General features: G+C 36.8%; 2 protein-coding genes across 3 annotated transcripts; one reads left to right on the forward strand and one right to left on the reverse strand.

Annotated features, from left to right (window-relative positions):
• Positions 1-4,333: 4,333 nt before the first annotated feature.
• On the reverse strand, positions 4,334-9,524 carry LOC102624797 (D-aminoacyl-tRNA deacylase). Of its 2 annotated transcripts, XR_003066357.2 has the most exons (10): positions 9,301-9,524; positions 8,974-9,157; positions 8,740-8,882; positions 8,566-8,629; positions 7,670-7,722; positions 7,317-7,372; positions 6,780-6,854; positions 6,081-6,269; positions 5,089-5,330; positions 4,334-4,973 (listed from the first exon to the last, which is right to left on the reverse strand). XR_003066357.2 is itself a non-coding variant. In XM_006484192.3 (9 exons), the coding sequence occupies exons 1-9, from the start codon at positions 9,400-9,402 to the stop codon at positions 5,243-5,245; spliced, it is 954 nt and encodes a 317-aa protein (XP_006484255.1). In that variant the 5' UTR covers positions 9,403-9,524; the 3' UTR covers positions 4,995-5,242. The 2 variants fall into 2 exon arrangements, 1 of the variants encoding a protein (XP_006484255.1); XM_006484192.3 differs by lacking the exon at positions 4,334-4,973 and having other exon boundaries at positions 4,995-5,330.
• Positions 9,525-10,424: 900 nt separating this feature from the next.
• Positions 10,425-14,282, forward strand: TRAX (translin-associated factor X). Its single transcript, NM_001288903.1, is given in 8 exon segments — positions 10,425-10,498; positions 10,604-10,710; positions 11,452-11,531; positions 11,874-12,015; positions 12,093-12,242; positions 12,518-12,719; positions 13,689-13,784; positions 13,862-14,282. Coding segments are annotated over 7 exon segments (813 nt in total). The 5' UTR covers positions 10,425-10,461; the 3' UTR covers position 13,784; positions 13,862-14,282.
• The last annotated feature ends 841 nt before the right edge of the window (positions 14,283-15,123 follow it).

Here is a 15,123-nt window from a genome sequence, read left to right on the forward strand (position 1 = left end):
TTTCAAGGTCACACAATAAAAAACCGATAAAAAATTGACTAACCTCCTTGCATTTCCCCAATCATCATCGCTCGGTGGCCCCTTCCTCTTCTTTTCACCCTCCTCCTCAACAAACCAATTAACATAATGTCCATCATCTTCCTTCATCCTATCAAATGCTTTTTCAAACACAACCGCTTTATGCAACATCAAATATGTTGAATTCCATCTAGTAGGCACATCCAACACCATAAGCCCTCCATATGAGATTTTTTCCCTATCAACACATGTTTTAAACTTTTGCAATCTTGCTGGAGAGGATCTAACATATTTTACTGCATTGCGAATACTAGCTATTGAATGATTCACCTCCGCCAACCCATCTTGCACAATCAAATTTATTATATGTGCTGAACACCTCACATGCATATATAAACCATTCAAAATCATTGAATTCACACTCCAATTTGCTAACTTCTTCTTCACATAAGTTATTGCAACTTTATTGGCACTTGCATTGTCCACTGTAATTGTGAACAATCTCTCAATCCCCCAATCAATCAAACACGTCTCAATTAGCTTCCCAATACCATCTCCTTTATGATTAGCTATAGGTGTGAAACTAAGAATCCTTTTGTGCAACACCCACTCCGCATCAATAAAATGAGCAGTAATGACCATGTAGTTAGACATTTGAATTGATGTCCACGTATCTGTGGTAATACACACCCCCTGCTTGCTTGCACCCAAGACACTTTTTAACAACCCTTTTTCATGCTGATACAATTCAAGAATATCCCTTGTAATTGTTCTTCGCGATGGCACATCAAATCTTGGGCAACAAGTTTGCATAAACTCTAAAAATCCTTCGGCCTCCACAAAGCTAAAAGGTAATTCATCCTTGACGATCATCTTCACAAGTGCCATTCTACAAGCCTCTTGACTAAATCCGCCACTAACTTTAACAACTCCATCATCTTTATCTTTTCCCTTTTGACGGAAAAGTACTTGTTGCTTCGGATCCCCTTCAACCTTTACATCTTGATATGACCTACATCTATCCAAATGATTCTTCAAATTAGTGGTATTTCCTCTATTAGCTGCAAAGGTTTTACGGCAATGATGACATTTTCCTTTGTTTCCACAAGGTAGTTTGGTAAAATGAGCCCAAACATTTGATCTCAAAGGTATTTTTCTTTTTTTCCCATCATCAACCTCCACCTCTTGCACTTCCTCCTCATCATAATTTTCCATTCTTCACAAAAAATCAACATCACAGCAGCAACAAATCAACACAACAGCAGCAACAAATAAAAAGAACCTGATGCTCAATAATTTTACTAACTAATATCAATTGTACGCACATAGAACAATATATGTACAAGAATTGATTCCCATATTCATTGATAAATATAGACTCCTTAATTAATGCACCGAATCAGTGTACAATTTGAGCAACTAGCTGGCTAGGTAAAGTTGTATAATCAAAATTTCATGAATTAAAAGTAGTAAATAACAAAACATCTGTAAAGGTGGCTTTAAGCTCTTTTATTAATTTTCTTATTTTCCAAAGATCAGAGATCCCTGGAGAATGTTAAAGGTTCATATAATATGATGTTAACAACTAAGAAGTGTGACTTTTGTCTCTTATTATTTATTTATTTATTTATTTTTATTATTTTTTCTGGCCGTGGTTAGAACTTAGAACTGCTATCTATGAGTTGTAGCTGGTCAAGTTGACATCTTGCCCATCACGTGGTGTTTTCAATTAACTCAAAGAATGTAAATTGTCCATTCTGAATTTAGAGAACGAACGACCTGGTGGCACATACCCGGTCTAGCTTGAGAGCTTCAAGATATGCAGCGTCTTGTTCTTCTCTTAGCTGACGATCTGCTCTTATCTTTTCTTGTTCCTTGGCCCTGGCTCTTGTCCTTTCTTCCTCCTTTACCGGAGCACCAGCACCACCAAAAGCCAATCCTTGTTCCTCTACTGTTCTCTGCAAGATCTCCACCATCAGCATCACGTGGTGAAAAGAAAAAGAAAAAACGAGAAAGAAATGAAGAATCAACTCACAAGTTGTAGCTTTGTGGAGATCACGATATTGCCCGATGACAGCGGCTGCAGCAGCGACGAGCAGTAGCGATGAGCAGCAGTGACGAGCAGCGGCAGCAGCAGCGACCATCAACGGCGGAGACAAGCGACGGGGACGAGATTCCAGCAACTGAAGGTCACGAGTTCAGTGGCTGAAGATCAGAACTCAGAACTGAAGGAATTTGAAGTTGACAATTAGTTTACAGAATTAGAATCACTAGATTTAGGGATTTCGTATTTCGGTTTATTTTATAATCGGTTCGGTTTTTCGGTTTTTTTTTAAAAATCGAAAACCGAACCGACTGGTTTTACTATTTATACTATATTATTTTTTCGGTTTTTTTAGAGTAAAAAAACCGCAAAAAAACCGAACCGAACCGATCGGTTCGGTTCGATTTTTGATTAATCAACTTTTTTTGCCCACCCCTACCCGCTACCACGCTGAAAATGTTTACCCTGATTTTTTTAGGACGCCGTGATGATTCTCACACACATTATAAGTACGCATTATACTTGGTGAGTAATTATTTAAGCTACTACGTTTGGTGTGTATAATTAGATTAGACTAATCATTAAGATTGAATTAGATTACATTCAATTTAATTATATTGGATTATATAATACTGTTTTATATTTAGTATAATATGGAATTGAACTATGCTACATTATATTTGAATGAAATTAAATAGCATTTAAGTTGACATTTAAATATAAATATAAACTATATATTTATGAATATTTAATAATAAAATTTGTATTAAAATTACTTTAAAAGACAATTAATAAAAAATTAAATATATAAAAATTTTGATTATTAGGTAGTCATAATTATAATAAACAAATATGAATTATGTTAGATTAATTAAAAATAATTAACTATCTAATTTAATTTTTATTACATATTTTAAAAATATTTTATTTTATCAAAAAGTTATCAAACTGCATATATAAAACCAATTACTAGCATTATTAATTTTCATGAATAATTTTAGAAATATTTTACTTAGGACCACTGCACTGTATCAAAATCAATCACGCAACTTGACTATCAGAACACAGTACTCCTGACAATCACAGCATAGTAAATTAACACTACTCCCAAATGGGAAGGATCTTGTCTACCCTTGGCTGAGCCTAAAAAAAAAGAAAGAGTTCTGCTATTTACCCCGGGTCAAACCCCGAAATTAATGCAAACGACACCGTTTCGTGAATTTTTATTTTTATTTTTTATCTCCATCAAACGACGTCGTTTGCTATGCTTTTCATCTCCGCATCAGCACTGCATCAATTGAATTTGCTAAGTACTTCTCGGTCCCTTAAGCCAACAAGAAGCTTGAATGAACACTGTACCACAATTTACAGGCCGCGAGAGAGAAAATGAAAAGAGATATATTTCTTTTGCCATTTGCATCTCATATTTACAGAATAATGCCCTCAACTTCCCCTACAAAAATTCTTGATCATCTTTCCCACCCCCTTTGCTATTACACACTACACAGATATAATCATGCGATTTCCTTGAACTTTTCCATTTTTATCTTTGTTTAAGGATGAATCCCCGAGTTCAAGCTTAATCTGCAACCATTCATCTGACGCTGACCAGAGACCAAAAATGGATAGGACAAATTTTTACAATATTTTCTCGTCCACCTTGACAACCTCGAGGACTGTGGTGTTGCAAAAGAAGCATCTCAAGCAATTTAGAAGATGCCGACTTATGCAGCCATGACATGACCGATGGGAACACGGCACAAATTGTGCCTCTGCTTCACTTGCATAACAGATGCAACACATGCCAAGAAAGAGGAATGGGATTTTAAGACTGTTGCGCCAAGACGGGAAGAGAAGCTCGGGTAAAACGAAGAAAGAGGTTTGTGAACGACAGAGAAGAGGGTTTTTTGCAGAGGGGTAAAACGAAGAGGAAGACAGCGCGCTGGGATCTCGTTGCTTTGGCCTTTTTTCTAAACCAAACGGAAGAGAAAGAGAAAGTAATGGTTTTGCCTTAGCCAAAACGGCGTCGTTTAGGGAGAATGAAAGAGGAAAAAAAAAAAAAGATGAAACGGTATCGTTTGGATGAGTTTCGGGGTTTGACCCGGGGAAAGTAGCATTTTCCAAAAAAGAAATGAGGGCATAAGCAGTTACCTGTTACCCTATTAGTTGTCACATCCTCATCACATCAGAGCTAAATCAACCTTGTTAACGCACACATACGCGCGACTATTCATTCAAGGCTGTGGTTATTTTCGAGTTGATTTAAGGCGGTTCCAACATAATCGAACATTTCATTTAATGTTCTCTTACCATTCAAGTTTAGCAGTAAGCGAAGGAAATTAATCAATTCATTTTTCTTTATACCTAAAAAAAAGGAAATTCGAAAAGTCAGAAGGCACGTATTACCTTCTAATTTAATGACAATGTAACATCATCTGAGATATAGACTGTAAAAAATATTAGAAAGTTGAAGGGATAGTAAAGTCAACGGTTGAAAGAGCATTGGTTGCAGTTGCATGCTCCATGGACCTCTCTAGTCTGTAGATGAGAAGATTTGCAAGATTTAAAGCCGAAGCCTACTGAATGATGTAGAAACCGCCCATTTATGTTTGATAAGATAGATTAACGGTCCAATGAATACGCAAATGAGTGAGCTTTGGTGCAATTTTTCCAACCACCACCGCCGACTGCATTGTAAAGCTAACTCTACATCTATGGTATCTGATCTCCTCAATTTTCATGACAACGAATTTGACAAACTTCATTATTATTGTCCACGCAATATAGATTTATTTCAATATAGGTATGCCGTATGCCAGCTGCCCAGTTTGAAGTAAACGCTTTGAATTCAAAAAACTCCAACGAGCTCCAACCCCCATTATAAAAAATTATTGGTAAAACCTCCATCATCCTTCAGGGAAATGGCCAAGAATAAGCTAAAAAATTCAAAGTTGGCATTCAAAAAATATATAAAGCACCAAGGCATACGTTTTTATATACATTTATGTCTACAGACAGTAACATACCTCTTCTGTCTTCTACATTTTTCTAATATAATAAGTATGTCTCAATCTCAAGCTCTTGGTCTTAGGCAGCCTTCTCCTGAAGACCAATCTGCTGAATCCCCGAGCTTACTTATTTCTAGAAATAATGAACCGTCCACAAGACCAAACATGATTATCAGATGAAATCATTCGGCTTGCCTACTTTGATATTCTGCTCACTTAGAAACCCAATAATGGCATTCTTCTGCCAGCCCTTAAAACTCCTGCAACCAGTGATTTGCGTAAGCAGTTGACAAACTAAAGCGTGCTTGGACAAAATTACATCAGTCATGAAAAATCAACATCTAAAGCAAGCAAGATATAACAAATGATGCATTGAATTATTTCAGGAAACCAAAACTCTTAAATGCTAAATTCAACATCAGTTACCACCTTTTCCTTTTTGCTTTCTCTTTCTAAAATTGTTAAATGCCTCACTCAATTCAAGAAATGGCATGAAAAATCAAGAATTTGTTTTGATAATCACTTTGGCTTTCTGTTTTATCCTGAAATTCAGCATTCCATTGTAAATGACTAGCATGAGTCTAAGATAGATTCTAAAGATTGTAAATTGCATAATTTTTTATAGTCTTTATGAGAAACAATCAGATCATTGGAAAACAAAAATGTGTTCCAAAATTTTTTGCCACATCCTAAGCATAATGTGACCCTTAGCCTATCAAGTCGGAGGTGCATATGCAATCTTCTTCCTCATTGTTCAAGTATAAATGGAAATTTTCACACTATTTTAACGAGACTCCGAGGTATCATTCCAGAATAGACAGTATGTGTCTATAAATGTTTTCTAATCTTACTAGAAAAGAATGAAGGTGCCATTAAACTGCTTCTAAACATTATTTTCAATCTCGTTATTCAAGTTCCCTATAATGACCAAAATAGAATTGATTTCACATGTTTTAACATGCAAATGGCAGGTTGAGTTGCATTTAAAGTATTCTTTATAGCTGACTCACTTGTGATCAAGATGTGCCAGAATCTCCCCACCGGGAAAAGCTGATCTGGTAGCCTCGTATGCAGCTTTAATTGCTTCTTTCCAAGTTCCACCAATTTCTTTCGATTCTGAATCCACTTTTGACTGGCTTGGATCTTCCATAGGCAAGGAATATCCAGAAAGTAGGTGAGCTACCCAAACATCATCTTTCCTACGTTTATGTAAACGAATGGTCCATTAAAAAACAAATAAAACTTATTCACTTCTGATCCTTCAAAATTTGGTGAGGAGAGCATCTTTTGGCAAACACAACTTCCTGAGTATAAGATGCTGTGATGCTGAAAGTTAATTATTTGTTGTCCATTAACAGTGTCATGGACACTTATACACACAAATAGAGAACAAGCAATGGATCCAGTATATTTGAGTTCCTCATGGAAGATAATTCTAGAAGCAAATCCCAACACTTTTTGGTAGCGTTGAGAAATGAAAAATGGTGTATATGAGGCAATTGCACTATTGTATAAGTTTTCACTTACCAAGTAAAGTAGAAAATATACATACTCATGTAAATTTAGATGTTTTTGCTTAATCTTAAAATTTAGTAGAACCCAAAATACTATAACATTGTTGGCCAAGCTGGCACATAAAATTTTTTATAAATCAAGTTATCAACTATAGTCATATGTGATAAGAAAGCCGATAGATGACAATCACTTACAGAACTATGTCCATATGCCGAGGTGCATAATGTCCTCCTCCGATTCCAAGAAGAACCTTGTTCTTGTCACTCTCCCTTGGATAACAATAAATCAAGAACCAAGTCAGAAAATCGCCATAAGGTAACTGTAAATATCTGATTACTGCTGGAAGGAGATAAACTTACATGAAAATTAGTTTCTCTGTCAGGTGCAGTGGCTCACAAGCATGGAATTATCAACATTAAAAAAACATCAACAGAAAATGCAGCCAAAAACATAATGAAGAACTTCACATGGTAATGGAGCAAGCATTTAGTGAACATGCTATCTCATGGAAAAATGCAAATTTCATATGAAATAGCCAGGGCACCACAAAAAAGCATATAAACATGCTGGTTTATCAACTTTATTCTGAAATAAGTCTACTTGGGCAGAGAAACAGAGTTTTTCTCTATCAGAGCAAATAGAAACATTGAGCAATGCAGCAATACTACTTGAGAAAATCTTTTGTAAATACATTAGATTAACAATTAATGTCTCAGTTATCATGCTGGTACCTATTCCAGTTTCCTACAGCATCGCCTCCTCCAAGTCCAAGTCCATCCCAAATTAACTGCAAACACAAATACAAAAAGGAAGTTAGAGAACAAAATCACTCATGAGAACCTTCTTAATATACAAATATTTAACCAATAAGTTATCCATATTCAGTTTAAAAAATTGGTGTTTCGTATTAGCAAAGCAGTAGAAGAAACCAACACCAGAAAGGTTAACCCCAGAAGCCAAAATAAAATGAACTTTTATCCTCATACAAATATAGGGAAGCCAAAAAGTTAAGCAAGAACAATAATAATAACAGGGACATGGAATGACTGCTGCAGAATAACAAAAGCATGAAGTTTTACTCAACTAGAGCAATGACTTGAGCAGCGTCCTGTCTCTTCCAGTATTCTTCTGTACTACCTGAAGCAAGCAGAACATTCGCTCAAGTATAAAGAGAAGTTTCAAATACATATTGCCATACAATAAAGACTTTAAGGAGACTCAACATGATGCACTACCAGAGACCAATTTAAAAGATAAAAAGGTATGAAAGTTATTTTTACAGGCAACATTAATTAACCCAATTAATCAAGTCAATTCAAAGCAGTGGAAGCAACATCATAGTGAGATAATTGAACAGAATGGCTATGCCATGTTATCTTATATCTTCTTTATTTCTCTCCAAGAATCATAATCAGAATGGTCTTATCAAAGGATTAACAGTAGCTGCTTCCCAAACTCAAATCTCCTCTTTCCTCTATATTTGCCTATGGTCATATTTGATATTTCAAGATGAGCAAAACTGAATATCAGGACCCGTGTCCTGATATAACCATAAGCAAACTGGAAGGGATGAAATGATTTGTCACTATGAGCCGACAAAGGGTCCCCCCCTTTTCACTTTCAATTACTAATTCTTAAGAAAAAAAAAACTATATATTCGCACGGATGTTGCCATAACAGTAATAGTAGAATGATCAAATATTTGTCAGTCTTGAGAAATAAAGTCAACTTCAGTATTGCTGCTGAAATGAAGCTATTTTGATGAACAATAATTCAAGAAAAAAGAAGTTGATGCAAACTTAGCTTCTAAGACACAACTTCAACTAAGATGTGAATTTCTAATCCCATGATAATATTACCAATACCATGTTTGCAAATCAGAAATAACCATTTAGCTGTAAATCCAAAAACAGTCGTTAAGCATGCAAAGTGAACACGAGGATTGAAATCTGAGTGATATATTTAAAGTCATAAACTTACCAATCTCTAGGAACATAGTTGGCTTACTAGTCACAGGTCCATGGTGAGTACCCTCTAATGTAATCTACATTCATGTAAAACAATTAAAAATAAAAAAAATGCAACTTCACATTACTAAAAGAAATAAAAATATTCCATTTGTTTTTAATCTAGTGAATAAAAAGTTAATTATACCTCAAATTCAGGAACTAAATTATGAGAGAGAGCAATTTTCTTTAAAAGTCTGAGCCACGGGCCTATCCTAGGATTAGGCGGCGCGGCCCAGCCTGGCCTCCCACCTTGTGGCAGCGGCTCTCCTTCACGCAAATGAGGCACTCCTGCCAAATAATAAAGAATAAATGATTAAAGTATATTATTAATATTAAAAAGAGGAAGTTAAAGAAATTAACTAAAGCACGTAAACTGTACCGATTGGATGAACTGTAAGCGCGGGGCGATTCGAAACGGCAGTGTGTTTGCTCAAAAATATAACTTCGCCAACGACTTCGCCGGTAGCCTCCTGCCAACGCTTGTCTAGATCGTCCTCTTCTATGATGCTTTTGTTGTGTTGTAACACTCTCACTTCTTGATTCACGAAGCTCTTCATATCGTCCTGTTGTATGTAGTATTATTATTATATAGATATGATTAAAAATATTAAATAATTAATAATAAATAAAGTTATTATAAGAAAGAATAAGAGTGAAGATCAAATTGGTCGGGTGCTTGCTGGATGAAAGACAATAAATGAGAGACCTGGAAGAAGGGACCGGGTTTCCAGCCGGGCATGGCCAAAAGGGCGTTGGCCGGGTTAATGGAGGCCGGATCGATCGTTGTGGCTACTATTAGGATCACCATTTCGCGTTTCTGCTTTCTGTTGATTTGCTTGTTCGAGTTTAAATCAATAAGGCTTACACAAGTCAGTCGTTCAAATACCAGTGGCGGCAGCCAAGGCTTGTAATATTATATATATATATATATTGTTTGAGGGAAATACTTCGACGAGACCAGACGTGATGAGTAGATATTGGGTAGCAGAGTTCTATGAACATGTGTGTTCTGTAAGAGTTTGGTAGCAGAGGAGCAGCAGCAAGAATATTCTGCTCGTCCACGAATATGCTATTCATGAGGATGAACTCCCGTTAGAGGCATAAGGCCATTCCTGGTAGGAGTCGAGACGAGGAGATCCGGTCAATGACAGTTGGCAAGACGTGCGTTCCTATCCGAGAATCAAGGCACGAAGTCCATCTCCATTCGCCCACAATGAATATAATGGGGCATCCACATCCGAGGGTGGGGAGAATAATGGGCGTGGACTACGGAAGACCGGGATTCAGAGGAAGCCTCTAAAAAGGTAGCCGGCGAAGGTAAAAGGGTTAGACTTTTTGCTATTATAACTAAGAAAAGAAAGTTCCGAGAACGGAGATTAAAAAAAAGTCATAAGATTCGTGGCAAACATTCCCAGAACCCCTATTTCTGACTTGAGCGTCAGAGGGTTTGCGTCGGGAAAACAACCGGCGTATTCTGACCTGTCTATGTGCGCATGAATCTCTGGAGAAAAAGCTTTACAAGGAGAGATCCTGATCGTAGTGAAGTTGATCGAGCAGAAATCCTAATCGTAGAACGAGGACAACCAGAATCTCGCATCAACATATATTTGTCAGAAAAATAAAAAAGGCGTTAAGCGGTTTTGATCCTAGCCGCAGGAATTTGATGCTGCCCAGGATCGAACTGGGGACCTTTAGACTAGCGTGATGACCACAACACCGGAAAGGGCAAAACGGATAAACGGTAAGAAAATATTAACTCAAGAAGAATAAGATAATACAACAAGCTTAAGGGTAGGTGGCAAACGGATAGATGTTTCACGCACCGGCATTGAGGAGCTGGATTTCATCTTCGCGGTCACCCATAATCATGGCTTCCAAATCCAAAACCCACCGCCTCCATCAATGTAAGTGTAAACAAACTTTCTCATCTTTAATTTAATTATTTTAATCAAAGCCAAAAACCCTACCTTAGTCACTAGTCACTAGTACTGAATCAATGAAAACGATAGTGTCAGGGACAGCTCTTCAGAGCATAGCCAAAAGGCCGAGGACTATAACCACTGAATCCTACATGAAGGACGCCTTTGCTAATTATGCCGGCTACCTAAACGAACTCGTATTTTCTCCCTTTCTTTGAATACTTTTTTCTTTTTTAACTATAATGTGGACAGTATAATGAATTTCAGCATGTCTTCACTGTTATGATCATCATCATCATCATCATCACACACACACACACACACACACACACTATGTTAATGTGCTGAAGATTAATGTGCTGAAGATGCTTGGAATAGGATTTGAAATAGTCTTATGCATACCTTTTATTTCTTTTTAATGAATTTTTCAAATCCATCTGTGTGTTTAACTGAAGGCAACGTTATTTTGGGTGCTTGAAGATTATGAGCTTCAGAATCTGCTACTTGATGGATTATTTTTGCTAAGAGACATATACTGTCTGAAGAATTCAACAAACACCTTATGTGAAGTTTATGCAAGGAGAGAGAGAGAGAGAGAGAGAGAGAGATGAAAAGTGAAATATTTTTCACAATCCCCAAACTTGATTGAAAATGGGAACTACTTACAGAGTAATATCAATTTTTTGAAACAGCATATTAGTGCATTCTAGAAGTGGAGCTGGATGTTTAGGTGCTCAAACTTTTACTGACATATTGAATATTGATCTATATACAATGCTTGTTTGTTTGCACGTGTTTGAAATATTTTGCAATTTTTTTTTAATTTCTAGTTATGCACTAACCTACCTGGCATCATTTGTTCCTATCCATGGCTTTGCTTTACATCAATTGAAACTTACTTTCGTCTAATTACCCTTTAAACATTTTTGTGTTTGTAGAATGAAAAGCGGGAAAGAGTGGTGAAAGCAAGTCGAGATATCACAATTAATAGCAAAAAAGTCATTTTCCAGGTGCACAGGTAAAAAGATTTTGCAATTTCTTTTCCTGCTGTCTCGTCTTCTGCTTCTTTTTCTGTTACATGCTTTTTTAGGTTTTCTAGGAGGTCTTTATGGGAAAAATTTTAATGTACTTTTAAAATTTCTCAGTTTCTGTGTAAATGAACGGTGAAGTTTTTTTACTTCGTGCATCTTTTGAATATTGATTTTATTGCAAGGTAATTTGTTGGTTATAAGTGACGATTCTGTATTTTATGCAAATTTAGTACAACTTAGTTCTTTGGCTTTACTTTTAGGATTCTTATATTCCTCATTTTGCTGGTAGGAATTGAAATACAGGAGTTATAATTTCATTTTGATGACAGAATCAGTAGGGACAACAAAGAGGAAGTTTTGAAAAAGGCAGAGGCCGATTTAGTAGCAGTGAAGGATCAGTATATTTCCCGATTGGTGAAAGAACTGCAGGGGACTGATTTTTGGAAACTAAGACGAGCCTACTCTCCTGGGGTAAAGTCCTTTTCACCCGCCCTTTGAGACTATCAACATTCTGTCTAGTTGGCTTATTTATTCTTGTGTTCTTTCAGGTGCAAGAGTATGTTGAAGCTGCAACATTCTGTAAATTCTGCAGGACTGGAACTCTTTTGGATCTTGAAGAGCTAAATGCTGGTTTACTACCACTCAGTGATCCAGCTATCGAGCCTTTGCAAATCAATGTCCTCGACTATCTCCTGGGGGTAATTGCTTAACTTTATTCTAATTTATTGCATGTCAAACAGCTTCATTATTATACTTCCAAAGGAAAGGTGGCAATTGGACTTGACAGATTCCTTGCACATGAAGTCAAATTCTTTTGATATTAGAATGATCTATTTGATCCCAGTTTTTCCATTCTATTGTTTTCACTGACAAGATTAGATGCTACAGTTGAACTGAATGCGCACAGTTGCATGCACAAAATGTGCACTTGTTTATATGTATATGTTTGAGGTGCTTACTTTTCTTTGGATAGCTTGCGGACTTGACAGGAGAACTGATGCGGTTGGCAATTGGTCGAATATCAGACGGGGAGCTTGATTTTGCTGAGAAGATATGCAGGTTTTCACGTGACATCTATAGGGAGCTGACACTTGTTGTTCCACTTATGGATAATAATTCTGACATGAAGACAAAGATGGATACAATGCTTCAGAGTGTGTTGAAAATAGAGAATGGTATGGCATTACTAGTTTCCTCAACCAAAGTTGTGTGCAACATCATGTCTTTTAACTAAAGGATATTTATTGCTAGACTTGAACCTTATAACAAAAATATCTGAACTCTGAGCGGTAGCTATTTCTTTGGTAAATTCTCTTGGGTTGATATGAGAGGTCAGGGGTTTGAACCCCACTCACCTGGGTGAGGAGGGGATTTCATTACCAGTCATGATGAGGGGATTTCATTGCCAGTCATGATACGCTTAGAAAAGAAAGCTAAAATATCTGGACTTTTTTTATCTTTTTCTTGGGAGCTTGTGGAATGGATTGATGCGGTTTTTTCACTTTAATTTTGTCAAATGAAGACAATCTCATAATTTTGAATTTGAGCACCATGCTCATGGACATGTAAAGGTGATCCTTGATTTTTTTGGTGTCTCTTAGTCACTTAGTGGTTGCATGTAGGGGTGGGCAAACTGATGTGGTTTGGGTTGAAGAAACTCAAACCATATGCATTCACGTCACTTAATTCCATTAGTTGGCTGCCTTCTTTTGAAGTTCCATATGGTGAATCAGTGGATTATTAGTAATGTTACATACACACTGCAGCAGCCATGAGGTTGTCCTCAATCTAAAAAGAGCCTCATGGAATGAAAACAACTTCTGTGTCTTGCTTCGAGAATGTTTTTGTGTTTTTGTTTGTAAACTCTGTAATCCTATATCCAAGCAAATATGTAATAAATGAAGGATAAATGTTTTCCAGGTATTGTTGAGGGAGTTAGAGAGCTTATGTTTAATAAATCATATTCTGTTTAACTTGATCTTTCAGACCAATCTTTTTATCTGCAATATTTGTATTCTTTTGGTTGCAAAACTATAAGTTAAATGTAAAATTATTGCTTTATTTTCCTTCTTACATCTGCATAAAAGGATATAATTCCCTGAACGTTTTTCATATTGGATGCCCTAATTGAGTTTCTGGTGCAGCTTGCTTGAGTGTGCATGTGAGAGGATCAGAGTATACACTGCTTGGATCCAGTGATCCAAGTTTCCTAATGGGGGTGCCTGACATGCAGTCATGAGGTACTTTCTATTTCACCCTAGTCATTTTTTGTCACTGGTTCATCAGTATCACTCTAACCCCCTTGTTCTCCCTACAGCTGTTATGTCTGGATACAATTGGAGGATAGATTTACTTGTTTTGTGAAGAGAAGACATTTGCCGACAAAAGAAGTCCATTTGTCTACTGAAGATTCTAGGTGGATATTCTTTCTATGGTTTATTGTAGGCAATACTTTGTAATAGCTGTGCATGCGCAAGAGGTTTTGCTTACTTTTTCCTAGATGGGTCATGTACAGTTCATTTCCTGTAGAAAGCATCAACAGGCCAAAGTAGAATTTGGTGCTACTAACATTCTTAGTGTTAAGACTTTTATGTATTAATATATATTATACAGGTGTTTGGCAACTTGTCAAAATTTTGAACGTGAAGTTTGGTTGTGGGCTTGTAGCGGCACTGGACTGTGAAAGTATTGTACTAGTTTATTAAAACACAAGATTAAATGATACTCTTCAGTGAGCAGAGCAGGTGTTGTTATTTGCCAATGACACGGGAAAATAGCTTACAGAGGCATTGCTTTTTGTTTCTTTGGTGTTTGGTGTGTGTGTGGGTGGGGGGGGGGGGCGGTGTGGGGATGTTGGGAACTTACAGAAGCATTTGATATTTTGCTGTTTGGTTGGTCATGTGTGTGGATTTTTCTACTACTTGGGCAGTAGAACTAGTTGCCATTGTTGTTCTCATTCTTGCATCAACAATTTTTATTTAATCTGTAAATTTATCACCTTTCTTGGTCCATGTTTTGATAGTGTCTTGATCATTTCGATGTGTTTCTTGTTGAAAGCTGTAAGGAGAGGCCTATTAGACAATGTTGATAGACATTTAGATATATTTATAGCATTATTCAATAATATATTATATAAGCGATATGGGTTGGTTTAGTTAATTTTGTAAAATACGCTCGAGAGTTGATACAAAACACAAGGGGCAAGAAACGCCTGTACTCAGCGCACAACTCGGATCTCAATAACATTGTTTTGTGCAATGATAAAAGCCTTGACATTTGCCTTCTAGCCAACCGTTTGCTTTGCGCCATGCCGATCTGCTCACCGACAATCCTCACGAGCTTGTACCCTTCTTGGAGATGAAACTCTTACCTTGAGAATGAGGTTCCTGACCTCACCGCCTTCACCTCTTCAGGGCTCTTTGCAACTCACTTGCCCTTAGTCTCATTGCCTACATCAAGCTTGCAAACTTGTGTGTTCGTTCATGAACCCTATGGGCACTTTTGTGTCACGCTGCTGCCGTCTTACCAACAGCTTAGACCAAAAGAAAATGGTCCAAATTCTCTAGAAGAAACTTTTGT

The sequence above is a fragment of the Citrus sinensis genome, chromosome 4, assembly GCF_022201045.2.
Source record: "Citrus sinensis cultivar Valencia sweet orange chromosome 4, DVS_A1.0, whole genome shotgun sequence".
In the NCBI taxonomy this organism is placed as follows: domain Eukaryota; kingdom Viridiplantae; phylum Streptophyta; class Magnoliopsida; order Sapindales; family Rutaceae; genus Citrus; species Citrus sinensis.